The 19,934-nt window shown below is 58.6% G+C and overlaps 3 protein-coding genes across 6 annotated transcripts in view; 2 read left to right on the forward strand and 1 right to left on the reverse strand.

The window, feature by feature from the left end:
- NOS1AP (nitric oxide synthase 1 adaptor protein) overlaps positions 1–12,769 on the forward strand; it is a 44,566-nt gene extending 31,797 nt beyond the window's left edge. The window contains exons 3-10 of one of the 3 annotated variants that reach the window (XM_014943385.1): positions 1,658–1,750; positions 2,118–2,191; positions 2,806–2,914; positions 3,157–3,298; positions 4,515–4,678; positions 5,183–5,350; positions 8,944–9,109; positions 9,683–12,769. In XM_014943385.1, coding sequence (XP_014798871.1) covers positions 1,658–1,750; positions 2,118–2,191; positions 2,806–2,914; positions 3,157–3,298; positions 4,515–4,678; positions 5,183–5,350; positions 8,944–9,109; positions 9,683–10,086 — 1,320 coding nt within the window. In that variant the 3' untranslated portion in view covers positions 10,087–12,769. The remainder of the gene's footprint in view (positions 1–1,657; positions 1,751–2,117; positions 2,192–2,805; positions 2,915–3,156; positions 3,299–4,514; positions 4,679–5,182; positions 5,351–8,943; positions 9,110–9,682) is intronic. The other 2 variants (XM_014943386.1, XM_014943387.1) reach the window with 2 other exon arrangements.
- Positions 12,770–12,905: 136 nt separating this feature from the next.
- LOC106888883 (chromosome unknown open reading frame, human C1orf111) lies at positions 12,906–14,881 on the reverse strand. 2 transcript variants are annotated; one of them, XM_014943390.1, is made up of 3 exons: positions 14,368–14,881; positions 14,010–14,117; positions 12,906–13,771 (listed from the first exon to the last, which is right to left on the reverse strand). In XM_014943390.1, the coding sequence occupies exons 1-3, from the start codon at positions 14,537–14,539 to the stop codon at positions 13,230–13,232; spliced, it is 822 nt and encodes a 273-aa protein (XP_014798876.1). In that variant the 5' UTR covers positions 14,540–14,881; the 3' UTR covers positions 12,906–13,229. The 2 variants fall into 2 exon arrangements, with proteins under 2 accessions (XP_014798876.1, XP_014798875.1); XM_014943389.1 differs by having other exon boundaries at positions 14,010–14,120.
- Positions 14,882–15,893: 1,012 nt separating this feature from the next.
- On the forward strand, positions 15,894–17,296 carry LOC106888881 (chromosome unknown open reading frame, human C1orf226). Its single transcript, XM_014943388.1, has 2 exons — positions 15,894–16,638; positions 16,739–17,296. Exons 1-2 carry the CDS (start codon positions 16,262–16,264, stop codon positions 17,229–17,231), a joined length of 870 nt encoding a protein of 289 aa, XP_014798874.1. The 5' UTR covers positions 15,894–16,261; the 3' UTR covers positions 17,232–17,296.
- Positions 17,297–19,934: the final 2,638 nt, after the last annotated feature.

Consider the following 19,934-nt stretch of genomic DNA (forward strand, 5'->3'; position numbering starts at 1 on the left):
TGGCATGCAGGGCTTCAGAAGGTGCTGGGTTAATAACTCCAAGGTAGCCAGACTGGAACTCATCTTTTCAGGGCTAAATCAAGACATTTATTTAGTGTTAGGTACTAGACACAGTGCTGTGATCTCAGTACTGGTCTTAGCAAGGTACAGAGAGGGGGCTCTTGGATGCAGTTTCACCTCTGGGGAAGGGGAATTTGAAAGATGGGACTTGGAAACCCACCCCGGTGGGCTCTTTGGTGAGGGACTCCAGTGAGAGATACTTTTTCACGAGGAATAAGCCTTGCAAGCAGCACGTGGGTCTGTGCTGGGGATTTTAAGGCTGGCTGTATCCACGGCGGGAGCCTGAGCTCTCCTTTCTCCAGCCCATCACCGTGGCTTCAGCCCCGAAGTGGGTGGGCTTGCCCAATTTGCCTGGTCTGTGCGCCGGGGAGGGCAGAGCTGCGTTTCCCCCACCATCCCCACTGTTTTCTGAATCATCTGTATCTCCCATTCCCATCGGCAACTTTGAAATGGCTTTGAGGAATTGTACTTTCAAGTCTTTTATCATTCGATCGCAGGTCAGGGCCAGCAGCTTTTCCTGCCTGCTGGCTCGGGCTGCCAAAGTGAATACATCATGCAGTGCTGGAAATGTCACGCTCAGGCTCGGCGGGGACTGGAGGCTGGGCTTTGCACCGGGGCGCCTGCCCCGGGCTCCCTCTGCACAGAGACCGGCGAAATAATGAGAGGATTAATTATATTCCTCTTCCTCGGGCATGTGAGGCGCAGGATGTGGGACTCTTCTGCCCCCGGGTGGGTGCAGAGGATCTGTCCCCACAGCACCCTGCGTGTGGGACCAGCACACCAGGTACCTGGTGTGGGTGCACCCGTGGTAGACCAGTTATGGGACTCCTCAAAAGTCCCACAGCAGGGAGCTGCTCAGCCTAAAAGCCTCATCTGGCCTCTTCCATGGCCAGTTCCCTCCTCACCTATAAGACTCTAAATGCAGAAGTGGCTGGATTTTGGGGGATCTCATTCTCTTCCCCGGGCTGGGCAAGAGCTTTGTGTTTAGTCGCTGATCTTTGGAAGTTCCTGTTGGGCTTTTTTTCCTGTTCAGTGACTTCTAATTGAAGTGGGTAATTGCATTATCCCATCTCCCCTGCAGAGGTTCACGGAGTCCTCAGCAGTCATCTCCGGTTTTATACTGAGCCCCCCCAAAAAAGCCCACTCGAAATGCCATTTCCCTTACCAGGGCACAGCAATGGGCACAAGCCAGCGGGACAAACACAGCCGGGCTGTGGAGCCCTGGGGGGCTGGCAGGGCTGGGGAGGTGGCAGTCCTTCTCCAGGGACGTATGGCCCTTCAGATCAGCAGAGTGAATGCCTTTGAAACACAAGTTAACGTTTCCAGCAGCATCCTGGGCTGAGCAGAGCATTATCCACATCCAGGGGCTGGAACACTGTGGGGTCTGCTCCTCTGGATGCTGGGCACAGGGTCGCTGTGGGGCAAAAAGGCCCCCTGTCCTGTCCTAGCATGGATGTGCAGTCTGATGCAGGCATGTGGGGTTGGGGAAACCTTTCCCCATCCCTCTCACCCCTTCCCATCGGAGCCTCTTCAGCCCTCCCTGGCACGTTCCTGGCACAGGAAGGCTAATTCAGGTGTTTTCTTCCATCCCCTGCAGTATGAGTTTAAAGCCAAGAATATCAAGAAGAAGAAAGTGAGTCTCATTGTGTCGGTGGACGGCGTGAAGGTCATTCTGAAGAAGAAGAAAAAGGTAGGCAGGCCTGATCCCTGGGGCAGCAGGAGCCTTTCCCTCTCAGTGCAAGGACCTGCTGCATCCTTGAATTTCTGGGAAACTCTAGTGGGCTGGGAGAGGGAGGGATGGGCTGGGATCAGCCACAGAGAAGACATGTTCCCACAGGGTGGCTGAGCCAGTCCTGATGTGGGTGTAGAAGGGGTTTGGGGGGCCCCATGGGAGGTGATGTGGGACATCACTGGTCCCCAGCAGGACCCGACCGTCAGTGAAAAGGTTGCGGGGGAGCAGCAGCAGAGCTGGGACAAGAGCTTCCCAGGGTCTTTCCCTGGACTGTCTCTGCCCTGTCCTTGATCTCAAGGACAGCGTCTGACGTACTCATTTTCAGCTTCTTTCATTGCAGAAAAAAGAATGGGCCTGGGATGAGAACAAAATGCTCGTCATGCATGATCCCATCTACAGGTAAAGCCCTCCTGCTGAGGGGACGGGGGCCTGGGGGGCTCTGCTGTGCCATTTACTTCACATGGCACTGGGACCGTGCTGGGGGCTGACTGTGGAGACCTGCCACCATCCCCATGGAGGGCAGCTCCCCTCGTTTGCTGTGCTCTCCAAAAGTCTCCAGCTCTCCTCCTCCATCTTGCTGGCAAAAGCTAAGAGCATGGGGTGTCTTTGTCCCTGGGAAGCTGAATGGGAGCACAGAAGAGCCTCAGCCCTGCAGGGGAGGGGGCGACAGGCAGCAGAGCAAGGGGGCCAGCTTTCCGAGCAGGCAAGGCAGAGAACGAAGCCCCTGGAGGGCTCCTGGGCTGCCAGCTCTGCCCCTGGGGGCTGAGCAGAGAAAGCCCCATGCTGTCTTCACAAAATGCTTGCTGCTGCTGAGTCAGCAGGCTAATTTTCCCAGCCGAGGCAAAACTACTGCCAAAAAAATTTCTGATGGGCTTTAGCAGGGATGTGCTGCAGAGGCTGGGCATCTGCCAGCACCTCGTGCCCTGGGAAATGCTGGTGGTGGCCTTGGCAGTTCTCCTGGGCATGTGGGTAATATGTATGTTGATATCCTCCCTTCCTTTTTGTCCTTGCAGAATATTCTACGTGTCCCACGACTCCCAAGACCTAAAGATCTTCAGCTATATTGCCAGGGATGGGTCTAGCAATGTCTTCAGGTGCAACGTCTTCAAATCCAAGAAGAAGGTAAAGATGCTGGGCTGCACGTTGTGCCGTTGTGAGGTCTCAGTGGGGCAGTTGGGGCAGGATCCCGTGGTGCTGCGCTGCAGCTGGTGGCCTTGAGCACCCTGGTGATCTGAGCTCTGGGGCCTCAGTCCCTGTGGCAGCGCACAGAGCCCCCCAAGAGCTGTGGCAGGCTGGGGAGGTCACTGGGCAGGACCGACCCAGCTGAGGTTATGTCCCTCTTCTCCTGTCCTCGCCTGCTGCAGAGCCAAGCCATGCGCATCGTCCGGACGGTGGGGCAGGCGTTCGAGGTCTGCCACAAGCTGAGCCTGCAGCACACCCAGCAAAATGCAGACGGGCAGGAGGATGGAGACAGTGAGAGGAACGGGGACGACCTGGACGTCCCAGGTACTGTGCGAGGGCAGAGATGGGGGTGGTATGGGGGTCCTGGAGCCAGGCAGAGTCACCGTCTTCCCATACGGCTCCTTGCTGGCTGACACCTGCGGGGAATGGATTTACACAGCAATCTGGCCCGCGGCGCATCGGGCTCAAGCTGGAATCTTGCCCAGCAAGGAGCCTTCGCTAGGTGTTAGCCATCATCCTGGCAGACATGGCCCCTTGCTGGGAGCCCATTAGCAGCGCCCGGGGCTCCTCTGGGCGCCCGAGTAGGCTCTGTGCTCGGCTGCACACGCTGCAAACATTTCCTCGCTGCTTCCACACAAGGGGCCCCCTAAGCACAGACCTTCCCCGCGTCCCGAGGTGCTTGTGGGGCTGGGGCTGGCTCTCTGCGATTCCCTGCACGTACAAAGCTGCATTTGGGGTCTTGCATCAAGCTCCCAGGGCTGCAGACCCCCTCTCTCTCCCCCTAGGGAGCGGGGATGCATGCTCCTGGCCAGGGGGCTACTGGTCCAGCCCCATCACCCTGGGGCTCTGTGCTCCTTGGTGCCAGTGGCTGTACTGGAGGGGAGACAGTTGTTCCGCAAGAGGTTGGTCAAACACCTCCAGTGCTTGTTGGGATGCTGGCAGGTCCTGATGCCCATCCGCGTGTGGGTTGCCTGCCCTGTCCTGCCGCCCAATGATGGGTGCTAGATCCCCCCCCCTCATCCCAACAGGAGCCTCCTGGTCTGTGCTGTGGTTTCCTGCCTGCCTCTGCAGCCATCATGTCGGCATGACCTAATCATTGGGCTATCCTGGACTGGTCATTGTTTGGTTTTCCTCCACACAATGTCCCAGCCGCGATAATGCGGTTCCCTGGGGATGTCTGAACATCCGTTTGTTTTGGGTTCTCCCCCCTCCCCTCTAATCTCTTGTTTACCTTTCTTTAGCTTTCTCTGTGTCTTCTGCTCTTGATGGCCCATTTGTCCCACATCAGAGGTTTTGGCCACCGTTCCCCACATTTGGTGTGCTGGGGCTGGGTGTGTTTTTTTGGCCACAAGCCCCATCCCGAGCAGCAGCAGGAAGCGCAGCCGTGGGGCTCTGTACCTGCTTTACCCCAGAGCTGGAGGGTGGGTGGGATGGGGGTGGTGGGGACCGACCGGTGGGCATTGCTTGCCATACCATGGGCACACCGTAGCCAGATCCCTCTCCAAACAAGCTGTGCTCTGCTCTGACGCTGCTCCCACAGCCTGCCGCCTTGCCGGCACGGAGAGGTCAGCTGCCTCGGCGGAGGAGACAGACATCGATGCTGTGGAGCTGCCGCTGCCCGGAGCAGACATCCTCGACTTCAGCCGTGGGGTGACCGACCTCGACGCCGTGGGCAAGGAGGCGAGCGCCTACGCCGACACCAAGGTGTGTGGGTCCCTGTCCTCCCTTCTCAGAGCACGGCGTGGCCCCGGCCCCGTGGCTCTGATGAGCATCCCCGGGGATCAGGAGGGATTGTGCAGCATTCCCCGGCTCCCGGATCAAAGCCATCTGCCACCGCAGGGCTGCCCTTTGGCTCGGGGCCCGGGGAGCGCCGTGCTGAGGCTCAGTGATGTGCAGCCACACGGAAAGTGTCTGGGGCAGAGCTGATAGGGATTTTTTTTTTCCCACCCAAAAAAGAGACTTTTTTTTTTTTTTATACAGTGGAATTTCCCATGAGAAGCATCAGCCTTTTCGGGAATTTTCTACAAAAGTATTTGGGCTTTTGTCAAAACTGAAAAAAATGCTGCCTTCAGCCTTTTTCAGCACCCCCAGCAAAGCGCTCGTTTGCTTTGAATGCAGCACCGTCTTTCCCTGGGTGTTTTTGGGGGGCCTGGGGGCTTTCTGTGGTGAGGTGCACAAAATCACGCTCTTGACACTGGTGTTTTGCAGGGCTGCCTCCACCCTGAAGACATCCTGACAGCGTCGCCCAAGATGCTGCTGCCCTCGTCCGCCCAGCTGCCCGACCTGGGAACGCCCCTCTCTGCCCACCACCAAATGCAGCTTCTCCAGCAGCTCCTGCAGCAGCAGCAGCAGCAGACGCAAGTGGCCGTGGCACAGGTTCTCCCTTCTGCTCTTTCCTGGGGGGCAGTGGCAGGGCTGGGGTGCCCTAATGAGCCCCCCCCAAGTGCCAGAGCATCTCCTGCGTGGAGGGGGGCGGGCATGGGGGGGGACCTGACCTGAGCCAGGGTGGACCCTGACACCAAGGGTGAGGAGCAGGCTGGGCAGTGTCCCCTCTCTTTCCACAGCACAGCCGGCTTTATTGCCCTTGCTCCCAGCAGCGGTTGCGTTAAGCCCGGATGGATTAGCATTAGGCCTGCTTGCCACCAGCTTTCTTGGTCACTCGGCCCCTGCGTTCTCACAAACGCCTGGCCTCGGTGTTAGACCCTGCCAACTCCTTCTCCATGGAGGTATTTCTCATTTAAGCAGCTCTGGCCACTTTATCCAACTCATTACCTTAGCTTTACTTGTTCCCTGACCCCTTGCAGAGCTCTCTGCAGTTGCTCAACTTTCTTCCTGAGCGATTCCTTTCTTCTTTCGCCTGAGCAATGGGCTCCAGCAGCCTTTCTGTACTTTCCCGTGGCTTTTTCCATTCACACATCAGAAAATCAGTATCGGTCCTTCTGGCCGAGCTGCTGCCCCAAGAGCCCACATGCCTTCTGGGGTCACAGGGCTCAGCAAAGTTGCTTTCTTCTGTGGAAGAGGGACCTACATCCTCAGGGGATCTTTTATGTCTGCCCAAGTATAGTGTTGCTACAGCCAAAGCTTGCCAGGCAAAGCCAGGTCCTTCTGCGGTAGGGACTGCTCATCTCCAGTAGTTCCCAGTCTCTGTGTACCTGCAGAGCCTTGCAGTGGCGATTTCTTTTTCTTCCTACTTCCAGATTTAAAAAAAAATAATAATCTGAAATAGTGTAGCACTATTTCTTGGCTGACTCCTGGGATGGCAGCCAGTGGCCTCATCGCTGTGTCTCCAAGGGCTGACGCCTTGGTCTGGACTTCTGCCCACCCCAGGATGGTTCTTGTCCCAGGAGCTGTCACTTAGCTGCTCTCTAATCCCTTCAGCGTGCGCTGTGGTGATTTTGTATCATTGTAATTTATTAATGAAAAAGTTGGGCCCTATCATGTCAAATGCCTTTCAGATGACTGAATGCATTACATCACACCTCTGTCAATGGCACTTGTTGTCTTCTCTCTAGAAGTACCGAGCCAGTTTGTCTCTGAACATGTGGTGATGGGCTCAGGCTTAATTCTTTACTAACAAAGCTGGGAGATCCATTGTGCCATCCAGGATCAGTGCTGGGTCTATAGCCACAGGGACCATCCTGTAATTGTCTCGGTCTGTAATTACTTGGCTGAGAATGAAATGCCATTTAATTCCCTTATTGACCAGAGACTCACTTTTGTAAGATGGTCCCAGATACCTGTGAAAGTTCCTTCTCTTGGATTAAGGCGAGAAGTCCCTCCGGGGTCTTGTCCCCCGGAGGCTTGGTGGCATGAGCCACTGCCCTTCTGCAAGACATGATGTTTCAGCTCTGCTCACATCTTCTGGCATCAGCAGAGCATCACGTGGACCCTGCTGCAGGCACCTGTTGTGGAGACAGCTGCTGTCTGCAAGGAAGGATGACTTCCAGACTGATGCTGCCAGCAGCAAGCTTTGGCACCTGCTTAGCATTTAATTGCGATGCCACCTCTGCAAGCTGAGCTCGAGGCCTCTGCTTCACCCACCAGTGGTCAGCAGAGGGTCCCAGTCCCACCATGCTGCTGTGCCCCACTGCCAGCAGCCCAAGGGAGGTGACTGTGGCTCCCACAGCAGTGGTGTGGGGTGTCTCACCTGTCTGGGGGCCTGCAGGCAGACCAGAAGGACTCTATGCTGCCTGCTCAGGGGTTAAAGTATTGCATCCCCTTGCCCTTGGTCTGGCTTCATGTCCCAGCCCCTTTGCTGGTGTCCTGGCACCCCCCGAGCTTGCTGTGCTTCAACTCTGTCTCACCAAGGGCACTGCCCTGCCGCCTTGCTGGCTGCGTCCAGGCAGCACAGGACAAAGCAGGCACTTGCCTGTCAGCAGAACCAGCACTGCCTCCTGGTACCCATCCAGGAGGGCAGGTGGACCCCAGCTGTGCTGCTTTTGGGGCCCTGCAGCTGCAGCAGCAGTTCCCAGCTTTGGCAGGCTACACAGAGCTCTTCCCCAAGGTCATGTTTTCTAGGCGAAGGTAAAACTTCCTTTTTTTGTTGGGTTTTTTTGTTGTTGTTTTATGTGGGGGGGTGAGTTTGTTTGAGTTTGGTTTGGTTTATTTTTGGTTTTAGGGTTTGGATTGTTTTTGCATTAAATCCATGGTTCCTCAAGAGCCTGGCTGGCTCAGCCTTTGCTGGAGAGAGGAGCACTTGTAGGAGCCATGGGTGGGTGGCAGGAGGGGGTGCTGAGTCCATGTGGCTCCTGGTGGCTCCGCACTGCTGTCCATTTGGCCGGAATGCACCCCTGGGTCTCTCCTTGCTCTATCTCAGAGCAGAGAGCTGCTTCCACTGTCCGTGGGCAAGGACTCGCCCAGCAGCATCCCACCCTCGCTGTGATGTGGTGCCAGTGCTATATAGATGCTTACCTATGGGTAGTTATGTGAAAACTAATGGAATTCTTATCCGTGGACTCCCATGGGCTAACGGACGGCCAGGCATTGCTTCCCAGGGCCAGAATGAGCAGCCAGCTCATGTCCCCAGAGCCACCATGTCTTGACAGCACTCTGCCATCTGTGTTGCTCCAGGTGTGTCATGCCTGTCACTGCCGGAGCTGGCTGCAGCTCTGGGGCAGCTCTGATGTCACTAGCCCCTGCTAGTGACAGACGCCGATGGCAGGACCCTGCCTCGTGCAAAACAGTGTTTCTGGGAAATCTGCCCAGAAAGACAGCTCGGCCAGGGCCAGCGCACGTCTGCGCCCGGTGCACCAGCAGCACCATCTAGTCAGTTGAGCGTGTCTTCTCTTCCGCATCCATCTGGATTCCTCCTGGGCTACCCTTTCCTCATGTGTTCGTGGCGTGTATGACCAACAGAATCACAGAATCTTCTAGGTTGGAAGGGACCTTAAAGATCATCTTGTCCAACCGTCAACCTAACTGACAAAAATAGACACCCGCACAACAAACAAGAAGCATCACCATCACTAAACCATACCTCCCAGCACTACATCAACCTGTCTTTTGAACACCTCCAGGGATGGTGCCTCAACCACCTCCCTGGGCAGCCCATTCCAATGTCTGATAACCCTTTCAGTGAAAAAATTTTTCCTAATATCCAGCCTGAACCTCCCCTGGCGTAACTTGAGGCCATTTCCTCTCATCCTGTCGCCTGTGACTTGGGAGAAGAGACCGACCCCCACCTCTCTACAACCTCCTTTCAGGTAGTTATAGAGAGCAATAAGGTCTCAAAGAGTTTGGTTAGCGCTGCCTCCCTTTGCCTCAGTCACTTCCATCAGAGATGTCATCATTGCTGAGCATGCCCTGGTGCGACGCTGCCACCTGCCCCCACTCTCCAACAGCTTCTTTGTGGAATCATTTGTTGGGATGCTGCTGAGCCCTGGTGAAGGAGCAGGGATGGCTGGAGTTGAAGCTCTCAGCCCTCGAGCAGCACCTCCCGTGCGTTCACCCACTCTTCTCCTGTCACACAGGTCCACTTGCTGAAGGACCAGCTGGCTGCAGAGGCGGCGGCGCGGCTGGAGGCCCAGGCTCGCGTGCACCAGCTCCTGCTCCAGAACAAGGACTTGCTGCAGCACATCTCGCTCCTGGTCAAACAGGTGCAGGAGCTGGAGCTGAAGCTGGCGGGGAACAACACCAGTAAGTGCTCCTGACCCTCCTTCTCCCCTCGCAGCTAGCCGGGTCTGTGGAGGACACGAGTGTGGGTGTTTCTCTTGGGGGAATTTGTGCATTTCCAGCGGTTTTGTGTAGGGGAATGTTAGTGTCCTTCTGGCCTGGCTTGTGTGTGCAGCAGGGCGCTTGCATCCAGCGCGGGAAGGGGCTTGGGGAGGGCTATATGGACAAGCAGTCACATACTCTCATCTGCTGTGTGCCTGGTTTCCTAGCTGGTTGCGTGGTTTAGGCCAACTCCTTACCTCCCCAAGAGCCCCTCCTTGACCTTCCTCTCCAGCAGATATGGCTGTCAGCTCCCTAAAGGAGCTGGGCTGGGAGACAGATAACTTTTCATCCTCCTTTGCTGGCCAACAGCAGCTTCTGACACCAGTAGCACCGAGTGGCCTCCTCTAAATGGTGGGGAGGGTGGAGAGGTTGACACCTAAATGGCCCCAGACCATCCTCTTCTGGCCGGTCTGCAGCCTGGTGGAGGAGCAGGGATGGCCAGAGTTGAAGCCAGGGTGGCACTGCCTGCCCCTCAGCCGTGCCTTTCTCTTGCAGCAGGCTCCCAGGACAGTCTGCTGGAGATCACCTTCCGCTCCAACGTCCTCCCCGTCCTCTGCGACCCGACCACCCCACAACCCGAGGACACCCACCCACCGTCGCTGGGCCCTGGCTCGGGCTTCCCCAGTGGCCTGGGCAGCCCCATAGGTAGGAACGACTGTCTGGTGAAGCTGGAATGCTACCGCTTCCTGCCGGACTCGGGGCAGCCCGCCCCGGAGCCGGCGCTGGGCAGCCTGGAGCTCATCAAATTCCGCGAGTCGGGCATCGCCTCCGAGTACGAGTCCAACACGGACGAGAGCGAGGAGCGGGACTCCTGGTCCCAGGAGGAACCGCCGCGCCTGCTCCACGTCCAGTCCAGGCAGGACCTGGGTGACAGCCTGGAGGATGAGATCGCGGTGTAGGGGTCGGCAGGAGGTGGTGCAGAGCAGCGGGGACCCGCCGGAGCCGGGGTGGACCCTGGCCATAGCCCCTTGGCGCTGGCAGGGATGGGGACAGCCCAGAGGGAGAAGGGGTGGAGGAGGGAGCGCAGGGCTTCCAGCACAGGGCCGGGAGGTGTGCGGAGGTGGTGACGGAGCCATGACGAGGGGGTGAGCCGGGCGTGCTGTGCTCCAGTGTGCATGGGCTTGTGTGCTGAGCTGGAGCGTCCCCGCTTCGCATGGGACGGCGAGCTGCCAGCTGCTTGTGCTACCCCCTGGTCCCCGTCACCCTGCAAGCTGTGTTTTGAGGTTGGGCAGAAGCAAAGGACCCTTCCGGACACTACATGAGTTGCCAGTGCTGCTGGTGCTCCAGCGGGGAGAGCCGTAAAGCAAATGAAGGTTTTTGCTGGGGGAGTGAGAGAGCAGGGACGGGGCAGTGAGCAGGGACAAGGGGGACCAAGGAGGCAGTGCTTGGGGCAGTGAGTGGGGACAGAGCTGCTGGCAGGGGGTCTGGCATTCTGCGTGGTGGGGAAGGTGGGAGATGAGGCCAGGGCCATGCTAGCGGGGTGGTTAGGGTTGGTGACAGTGCACCGTCGGTGTGGGTGTGCGAGAGGTGAGGCAGCGGGGGATAGTAAGGACGAGCCTGGAAAGGAGCTGAAGGGGTTAGATGAGGTTGCACAAGGGAGCCAGGCACAGGCAGCTCCTGGCAAGGTGGTGGTGTTTGTGGCACTTCCAGGCCAGAGATTGTCCCTGCCTGAGGCAGGTGGAGGGCGTGCGGTCACTGCCTACTCCTCTCCCGGGGCGCAGCGTGGAGAGGAAGGCATGGCTTAGCGTGGAGCAGGGAGCCAGGGCACGCAGCACTGGGACATGGAGTGTCCTTCCCCTCGTTGTTCAGTCCACAGGCTCCTTGGCATGGCTGCCAGGTTTCAAAGCCTTTCTGGTGCTCTCAAGTCAGGTTTTCGAGCACTTCCCTGCACCCCCCATCACCACAAACTCCCTGCTTTGCTTTATAGACAAACCCTACCATTTCCAAGCATTCTTTTTCCCTGGACCAGGGCTGGGGGATGCAGTGTTGGCATTGGCTGTGTGCAGGGATGGGCAAGCTTGCCACCCCTTGATGGCGAGTGAACTGCTGGTGTCTGCAGGTTGGCTCTTTCACATCTCTGGTTTGCACCCTCCAAAAAAGTGAATCCAAGATCTCAGGATTCCCCACCAGACCTCATGACATCTGTGGTTGAGCCATCTGTGGGGGTCCTCCAAGGGATCCAGAAGTTGTCTCTTTTCACAAGCACATTTATCAGCTGCCTGTTGCTGCAGCCTCTAAAAGGCCACGGCTGAAGGGGTATGAACCAGAGTCCTGATGTCGCCTCTGCTCCCCTGGAAACACTTGACAAGGTGGGGATTGGCTCAGTTTTCCTCCTCCCCATCCACCTTCCTGTCCTGCTTCTGCTTCACTTTGTTGCTTCCCTGCTGCTCTCACCTTCACCAGCTCTGTCTCTGCTAGATCTGCCAGCACCTAACCCCTAGTGGAGCATCTCCCAGGCACGAGCTCTTGCTCTCCTCCAGGGCTTAGCCCTGCTGCTGAGGAAGGTCCATCGCTTCTTTCTGCCCTGGTCCCCTTGGGACTTGAGGGCTGCTGAGAACAGAGGTGTGGGTGAGCTCCCAAGGTCGGTATGAGCTGTGCTATGCACCCTCCACCACAAGAGGAGGCTGGATGCTATGAGGAGCTAGAGAGTCCTAGTGGGAAGGAAGGCCACGTTTCAGGGTCCCCAGCAGTGGCCTGGTGCCCAGGGGAGCCCCTGCACTGGGCACAGTGGGAGCAGATGCAGATTGTGATCCAGGTACTCCTGTCCTCTTGCCACCAATGCCTCCGTAAGCCCTGTCCTGTACCACTGTGTGCCAGCCCCTCTGCTGGGAACCCCAACATCTCACAGCAGTTGGAGGTGAAGGCACAGGGTAAGGGCTGATCCTGCCAGGAAGGAGAGGTGGAGATGGCAGCATGTGGAGGACATGGTGCAGGCAGGGTAAAGATATATGAGTGACCTCGGAGAGGGATTTCTGTGTGGGCAGATAGACTGTGTAGGAGAGAGGATGGAAGGATCTCAACCATACACATAGGGCAGATGAAGGGAGAGCCCAGGAGGAGAAGCAGCAGGCAGGAGGTCTCTCTCAAGCTGGTCTGCCTCAGAAAGTGGGCAGAGCTGAGCCATCTCCCCATGCCACCGCTCCTGCCCGTCCCTGCTGCACACATGCAGCCCAGGCGGTGCCCTGCAAGGAGCTGCTGGGACCAGCTGTGGGCCCGGGCTCCTGCCCAGCACTCTGCCCACAGCAGATGATGGTGGGTGCCCCACGGGCTGAGGGGGTGCTGCCAGAGCCAGGTGGGACCCTGCCAGCATCCTGCCGCACTGCAGGTGTATATGTGTAAATGATCGTCCTCCTAGCTCAGCGCTGCCTCCGAGAACACCTCTCTAGCCTCTCACTTTTGTTATGGACCTTGACTGAGGATTTATAGCGATATTTTTTGTCCTTTCTTTTCCTACAACTGTCGTGTTACTAACTGTTGACTCAATCTATCTGGGAAACCAATCTGTCAATGTAAGTGCACTTAACCCTTGGGTGTTGTCATTACTCGACTGGCTTTTGCTAAATAAATCTTTCTATTTCTCAAGGCTCTCTGTTGTCTCTTCCTTCTCGCTGACTCTCTCTTTCTGTACTTCTCTCCCCTTCCACATTGGGAGCCAGCACCAGCAGTGGCATCCCTCGGGCCTTGCAGAGACCCCCTCCAACCTAAGCATCCTCCTCTTGTGGTGCCAGCCACGGGCTGCCTGTGAGAACCAGGTGCCCTGAATTGTTGCTGGGGGTGGAGGGGTAGCAGCCTTCCTCTTCAGCCCCTGCCCAGGGCAGCCTTGTTTCAGGGCTGACCTGACAGCTCAAGGGTGGCGGGGGTTCCCAACATCTGCAGAGCCCTCCATGGAGATGCAGAGATGCTAAGCAGCGCTTTCCAGGGGCTCAGGAGACTTTTGACTGCTGGGAAAGCAGAAATCAGGAAGAGCCTCCCTCAAAGGATGGCGGAAGTGTTGTGTAGGCAAGAGCAGCAGGCAGGCAGGGCCTCCTGCTCCTGAAACAATTTATTTTGCCGCTGGCAGGAGCGATGGAGCAGTGCCCTCCCGCGGCGGCTGCCCGGCTGGCGGGGATACACAGGCACCCTGGGGGCTGCAAGCCTCCTGCTCCTTGTGCTCCTTCTCCCACAGGGCCTTGAGCCTGCGGTAGTACACCTTGCAGCTGTAGCCCTCCCGGGAGCTCTGCTGGATGTGGATCTTCATGGACCACAGCGTGGGGAAGATGCGGCAGCATGACATGCACTGGTAGCCACACTGGGGCACCGGCTGCTGCTGGGAAACAGCGAGGATGTCCCGGACCGTGATCCTGGCTGTGTCCCTGGCCTGCTTGTCCCTCTCGGGGGGCTGGGTTTTGTCCGAGGAGCCAGAGGAAGAGCAGATGATCTCTGAGAGGTCATCGGGGTCGTCAGATTCCTTGGTGGGGGAGGGCATGCAGTAGGAGAGGCTGTTCGGGTCCTGCGGGGTGGCTCCGTGGGTATGCATGAAGTAGCTGTAGGGCGAGAACCAGGGCCGGTAGATGGAGCGGGCAGGGTGCTCGCTGCCTGGCGAGGCTGCGGAGGAAAGGGTCTGCAGTGAGTCAGGGGTCCCTGCGAGAGCCCGGCTTCCCATGGGATTGGGAGCGATGCTGGTGACCCTCTCCATCTTCATGTGATGCAGAGGTGGCTGGCTCTGCCCCAGTATGTCCCCCCCAGTAGGGAGGGTACCATCCCTCCCTCCATAGGATGCAGGGACAGAGATGGATGCGGGATGCTGGCAGGCACCGAGGCACTGGCACGGCACAAAGCTCACCCGGCAGCCCACAGGAGCAGTCCCGCGAAGAGCAGCACAGGCACAGAGTTGGTGACGAGGAGGCTGAGCTGGCACTCCTGGGGGCAGCACTCCCAGCTTTACAGGTTCCTGCTGGAAGACATGGGGTAGAAACTGGTGTAGCTCAGAGGTGGGGTGTGACTGCAGGACTATGTCCCCAGAAAGCACCTACTGCTGTGGGTGTTCCTGTTCCCTTTCCCCGCTCGTGCAGGAGGGTATGTCCAGCTAACCCCCTCCACAGCCTGTCTGCCTGCAGTGCTGCAGGATGCTGAGCAGTGCCGTGGCCGTGCCCAGGGGGTGTAAGGGGGAGCCCCCCTCACAGGCTGCCTGCACCCCTCACCTGGCTGCAACTGGCAGGCAGCAGGCCTGCTGGCAGGGCCCAAGGGGCACAGAGCCTCTGGGCTTCTTTTCTTGGTGCTGCGGGGCATGGCCCCAATGGAAATGGAGGGCAGGACAAAGCTCGTCATCACTCTTGCATAGCTGATGTGTGGCTCCTGCACCATGGTACCCATGCCGTCATCTGCTGGTGTCACAAAGGGCTGATGTCACCCGTGTGTACGGTGCACAGCAGGATGCTCCTGGGCAGTGGGCTCAGCCTTCGGGGTCTCTTGGGAGCTTGGCTAATGCAAGGCAACAGCTAGCTTGGGCTGGAGAGGGAGCCATGCTAGGGTGGGCAGTGCAGAGCCCAGGCTGTGGGTGCCCCCAGAGAACCTGCTTTGTGGGTGTCTGGCTGATAAGGGCTCCAAATAAGTCCTGTCTCCATAGGTAGCCTGGCAGATATGGGCAGGGGGGCAGCAGTGCACCTCACCCATCAGCGTGGAAGGGACAGGTCCACTGTCCCCTTGCCATTCCCTTGGTAAATCCTCTCTCTCTCTTTCTTTCCACAACCTGCTTCCCAAGTTGCTCAGTGTCAGGTAAGAGATGTCGGTGTGTTGGCAGTGGAAGCACGGAGCCCCGGTGTCATGGTGTGACCCCAGCCAGCAACTAGCACCACGCAGCCACTCGCTCACTGCCCCCGGTTGGGAAGGGGGAGAGAACCAGAAGAGTAAGACAAAAAACTCATGGGTTGGCACAAAGACAGTTTAATAGATAGAGCAAAAGCCATGCACACAAGCAAAGCAAAACAAGGAATTCTTTTCCTGCCTCCCATCGGCAGGCAGGTGTTCAGCCATCTCCAGGAAAGCTGGGCTCCATCACACGTAATGGTTACTTGGGAAGACAAACTCTGTAACTCTAAACATCTCCCTTTCCCTCTTCTTCCCCCAGCTTTATATACTGAGCATGACATGGAATGGTACGGAATATCCCTTTGGTCCATTGGGGTCAGCTGTCCTGGCTGTGTCTCCTCCCAACTTTTTGTGCCCCTTCCCCAGCCTACCCGCTGGTGGGGCGGTGTGAGGAGCAGAAAAGGCCTTGAGATCTTAGGGACAACTGAAAACATTAGGGCACTTATCAGCACCACTCTCATCCCGAATCCAAAACATTGCCCCACACCAGCAGCTAGCAGGAAAGTTAACTCCATCCCAGCTGAAACCATGACACCTGGGCTCACTGCTACCACATCTTGCCCCGTGCTGTCCCCACCACGTGCACTACTCTGCTGGGGTCCCTCCTCCAGCCTGGTTCACGCCTCCTTCTCTGTTCCCTTTCCCCCTCCAGTGGACCAGAGCATGTTTGAGAACGCCAGCGCCAGTACGGCACCCACCCCACGGCCACAGCATGTCCCCACCGTGGCGGGTGCCCCGCTGCAGTCCTCCCGTCCTGCCGGCAGCCAAATGGTTACTTGGGAAGACAAACTCTGTAACTCTAAACATCTCCCTTTCCCTCTTCTTCCCCCAGCTTTATATACTGAGCATGACATGGAATGGTACGGAATATCCCTTTGGTCCATTGGGGTCAGCTGTCCTGGCTGTGTCTCCTCCCAACTTTTTGTGCCCCTTCCCCAGCCTACCCGCTGGTGGGGCGGTGTGAGGAGCAGAAAAGGCCTTGAGATCTTAGGGACAACTGAAAACATTAGGGCACTTATCAGCACCACTCTCATCCCGAATCCAAAACATTGCCCCACACCAGCAGCTAGCAGGAAAGTTAACTCCATCCCAGCTGAAACCATGACACCTGGGCTCACTGCTACCCCGTCTTGCCCCGTGCTGTCCCCACCACATGCACTGCTCTGCACAGCCCTGGCATAGCATGGCCGGGCTGTAGGAGCTCCCTGTCCCCTAAATTGTGTCCCCATGCTGCTGGGTTGGGAGCTGGCAGGCAGCTCTGGGACATGCTGTCCCTTCTGGGGTCCCTCCTCCAGCCCGGCTCACGCCCCCTTCTCTGTTCCCTTTCCCCCTCCAGTGGACCAGAGCATGTTTGAGAACGCCAGCGCCAGTACGGCACCCACCCCACGGCCACAGCATGTCCCCACCGTGGCGGGTGCCCCGCTGCAGTCCTCCCGTCCTGCCGGCAGCCAGCACCTCCGCAATCTGGGCAAGGCTGTGGGGGCCAAGATGAATGACCTCCTGCGCCGCAAGGAGCCGGCCGGGCTCCCCGGCGTGGGGGTGATGGAGGTGAATGCCAGTGCCGGGGCGATACTGGGCACAGGACAGCCGGGCAGCGAGGATGGGTGAGTGTCCCCATAGTGTGCACCCTGTGGTGGGGCCATTGGTGCAGACTGGAAGGGTGCCGGCACGGGGCTGTATGTCACTGCTCCTCTGTGCTTGCAGGGCTGTGGGGCTGGACACCTTTCCCCGGCTGGACCCCCCACCCCCCATCACCAAGAAGCGGACACCACGTGCCCTGAAGACCCCGCAGGACATGCTCATCGCACCACAGCCGGCAGGATCCAGCCCAAGGAGCAGCACGGAGGAGCCCCCTGAACTGCCCACAGCCCACCCTGACCCTGCAGAGGAGTGGCCAGGGACAAGGGACCCATCCCCTCCAGAAGGCCCTGAGGTCCCCACCATCACCGGCACCCCAGAGCCAAGCGGTGACCAGCCCACCACTGCCCTCCCTGTGCCCGACCTCATCCATAAGGGCAGCCTGGAGGGCCAGTGGCGAGCAGGCGAGAGGGCCACCGAGACCTCACCTCACATGGAGAAGCCTTCCCGGAGACAAGGGCTGGAGCCTGAGCCGCCAGGGAGCACAGGGCGACCGGAGCCATGCACCTCGGGACGGGAGGTGGATGGGCCCCATCCTGACCTGCTGTCCTTTGAGTAGCAGTGGGGGAGCCGTGGTGGGGGCACCATGGGGGCTGGCTCTCCCAAACATGTCTCTCACTGCCACTTGCCGGTTTTGGGGTCATTATTTTGAAGAGGGGGTAACCCCAGGGTGGTAGGAGCAATTGCTGCCCTAGCATGGGGTGTGGGGAGCCATTACACCACATTTCTCCCCAGATTCCCAGGAGGGGAATGGCCTGTCCTGCCACGGCTTCTGCAACCTCATCCCAAGTCCGTTTACCCATCATTGCAAAGCTCTCACACTGCCAAGGTGCCACCATCCTGCAGCCGTGGGCCACACTGTGCTGGGGACCGAGGGTGGGCTTTCTCAGCAGTCTGGGTCCTCATGCATGGGTGCAGAAATGCCAGGTTGCCCCCAGCCCTGTCAGCTGTGCTGGGGTGTGTGTCCCACAAGTATCTCCTATCGTTCCACACATCTGGGCTGGCTGCCCCAGCCTGGAGCACGTCCCAGCTTACATCATATGCTTGCTGAGATACCCTGTCCTGGTGTACCAGCAGGTTCCCCCAGCCCTAGTGCCCTGTGCCAGGGAACTGGGATGGCAGATGTCCCCCAAGGCCTTCTCCAGGTGCCAACCCCTTGTGTTAGTCCTCCCAGTGCCATCTCTCTTTGCAGCGGAGCCCCAGCCACAGGAGACCCACTTGTGGCATGGGCTCTGGTAGGGAGCAGGGCTGGATGCATGGGGCTACACAGCTGCTGGCCAGTGAGCTCTGGCAGGGAGTCAAGCTCCCCATGAGATCCCCTACAGCTTCCACTTGTTTCCTGGTCTCACCTCAGCCACCAGGACCAGACTGATCTGCCCAGGCAGGCCACCCTATGTGGGCCAGATGGTGATGTCTTCGTGAGATGGGACACAAGAAGCCACATGGTCCTGATACAGCTCTGTGATTGTTTCCCTATGAATTATGGGAGAGGTTAGCCAGCCTGTGGACCCCTGGGCTGGTGAAAGGAAGCAGCTGTGAGATGGCACTTTGCTTAGAGCTTTTGTGTGCATCCTCACTGCAAAAGTGTTTTTGAGAGGAAAAGCTCCAAAGACCAGTTTTGGCCTGCAGGAACCTAGGGCCTCATGGATGGGGCACCTCTGCTCACAGCTCCTCCTGGGCCACACAGGGCAGTCAGGCTGAAGAAATGTCTTCCACCACACTACGGTCTTGCCGAAGGAAGGGGGCCACGGGCCTGAGAGATCCCTTTGCCCTGGGGGCAGCCACCGTCCCTCCTTGCACATGGGCATGGCAAGTGCCATGGCTGCAGCACTTGGCCATGGGGGAGGCCCCAGTGGAGAGTGAAGGAGACATCAGAGCTCTGCAGAGCCCATGGCCAGCTGGCGGTTGTTGCTGAGGTATAACACACCCTGTCTATAATGTGATGATGCTGTGCACGCCCGGTGCCACCCCACAAGTGGAAATCTATATGAGTATGTATATGTATATGCTGCCCAGACCTACACTGCATTGTATACGTTGATGGAAATAAGGGCTCGTAGACCCTCTTTGAGGAACCAGCATCTTCCAGCCCTGCTGCTGGAACCTCGCTGCTGGTCCAGTCCCACTATTTATGTTGTCTAGGGCGTGTGCGTAGTTTGGGACAAAAGATGCAGATTGCACAATAAATTTTTGTTTTCTTTTTTTAGCCACTGACACGTAGCAGTCCCTTGATGGGAGGGGAACATCTCCACCAGCTCGGCATAGCCCTGAAGCCCCCTGATGAGGCTGGGGACCTTCTGGATGCTCCTGCATCCGGACCTCCTGCAGAGGTCTCATTCCTCTGCTCTGCAGCCCCGTGCAGCTGAGGGGGGACAGGGAAAGCTGCCCTCCAGCGCCGGGCTTGCTGGGGTGATCACATAGGATGACGGGATCTGCATGTTAAAGTCACAGGGTTAAGAGAAATGTCCCCCAAAAACGCCACCAGAGGCCTGACACCTGCAAAGGGCACTCCCACCCAGGAGCCAGGCCCAGAGGCATGGCCATGGGGAGCCAGGAGGTGTTGGGGGAATTTGGCAGTGCCCAGGCCGAGAGGGTGACATGGCTGCCCTGCTGTGTGCTTGGTGCTGAGGGGCTGGGACACCCGGCTGGTGCCAGGGCTGAGAGGACAGGACCTGCTGCCAGTGCCTGGACTGAGGGGATGGGACCCCACCAGCTCCCAGGCTGAGGGGACGGGACCCAAGGGGTGTTGAGGTGATGGGACCCCGCTGCCTCCCGGACTGAGAAGATGGGACCCCGCCAGTTCCTGGGCTGAGGGGACAGGACCCCAGGGGTGTCAAGGTGATGGGACCCCGGGGGTGTTGAGGTGATGGGACCCCGGGGGGGCCAGGGCTGCAGGGACGGGACCCCACCAGTTCCCGGGTTGAGGGGACAGAACCCGCCAGCTCCAGGTCTGAGGGGACAGGTCCCCGCTGCTTCCCGGGCTGAGGGGACAGGAACCCTCCAGCTCTGAGGGGAGGGAACCCCCGGGGGTTTGAGGGGACAGGACCCCGCTGCCTCCCGGGCTGAGGGGACAGGAACCCTCCAGCTCTGAGGGGGAACCCCCGGGGGTTTGAGGGGACAGAACCCCGCCGCCTCCCGGGCTGAGGGCCCACGAGCCCCGCACTGCGCCCGCCCCGCCCCCGGCTCCGCCCGGCGCGGCGGGAGGGGAGGGGCCACCGGGCGGGACCTCCGCCGGCCCGCCCCGTTTCCGGTGTCATGGCGG

Source organism: Calidris pugnax, unplaced genomic scaffold (genome assembly GCF_001431845.1).
Source record: "Calidris pugnax isolate Ruff unplaced genomic scaffold, ASM143184v1 scaffold63, whole genome shotgun sequence".
Lineage (NCBI taxonomy): Eukaryota > Metazoa > Chordata > Aves > Charadriiformes > Scolopacidae > Calidris > Calidris pugnax.